Source organism: Primulina huaijiensis, unplaced genomic scaffold, assembly GCF_012295235.1.
Source record: "Primulina huaijiensis isolate GDHJ02 unplaced genomic scaffold, ASM1229523v2 scaffold199364, whole genome shotgun sequence".
NCBI lineage: Eukaryota > Viridiplantae > Streptophyta > Magnoliopsida > Lamiales > Gesneriaceae > Primulina > Primulina huaijiensis.
In genome coordinates, this window is record NW_027351604.1 from 1 (window position 1) to 445 (window position 445).

The 445-nt window shown below is 57.8% G+C and overlaps 1 protein-coding gene across 1 annotated transcript; it reads left to right on the forward strand.

Moving 5' to 3' along the window:
* Nucleotides 1-4: 4 nt before the first annotated feature.
* Nucleotides 5-439, forward strand: LOC140966018 (GATA transcription factor 12-like; the record flags this gene model as incomplete). Its single annotated transcript, XM_073426290.1, has 1 exon — nucleotides 5-439. A coding segment is annotated over one exon (435 nt), but the record flags the coding sequence as incomplete, so codon positions are not given.
* Between the last annotated feature and the right edge of the window lie 6 nt (nucleotides 440-445).

Genomic DNA, 445 nt, shown 5'->3' on the forward strand with positions numbered 1-445 from the left:
GCTGGAATGGCTTTCGAATTTCGTGGAGGAATCATACTCAACCGATGATCTCCACTTGTTCATCCCCAGCGCCGCCGTCGCCGAGAAAAGCTCCCCCTTCGACGGTTCTTCCTCCGCCAATTCCACTCAGAACTCGCCTCCAATTTTCCCCACCGACGTCATAATCCCCACCAAAGCACGTAGCAAACGCTCGCGAGCCGTCCCCTGCGGCTGGTACACCCGCCGCCTCCATCTCTCGCCGCATTCAAGACCCAAAACGGCGCCGTTGAGGAGAAGGGAACCCACTGGCAAAAAATGCCTCCACTGCGCGTCGGAGAAGACCCCGCAGTGGAGAACAGGCCCAATGGGCCCAAAAACTTTGTGTAATGCATGTGGAGTCAGATTCAAGTCTGGTCGCCTCGTACCCGAATATCGACCCGCCGCCAGCCCGACCTTTCTTTCCTCC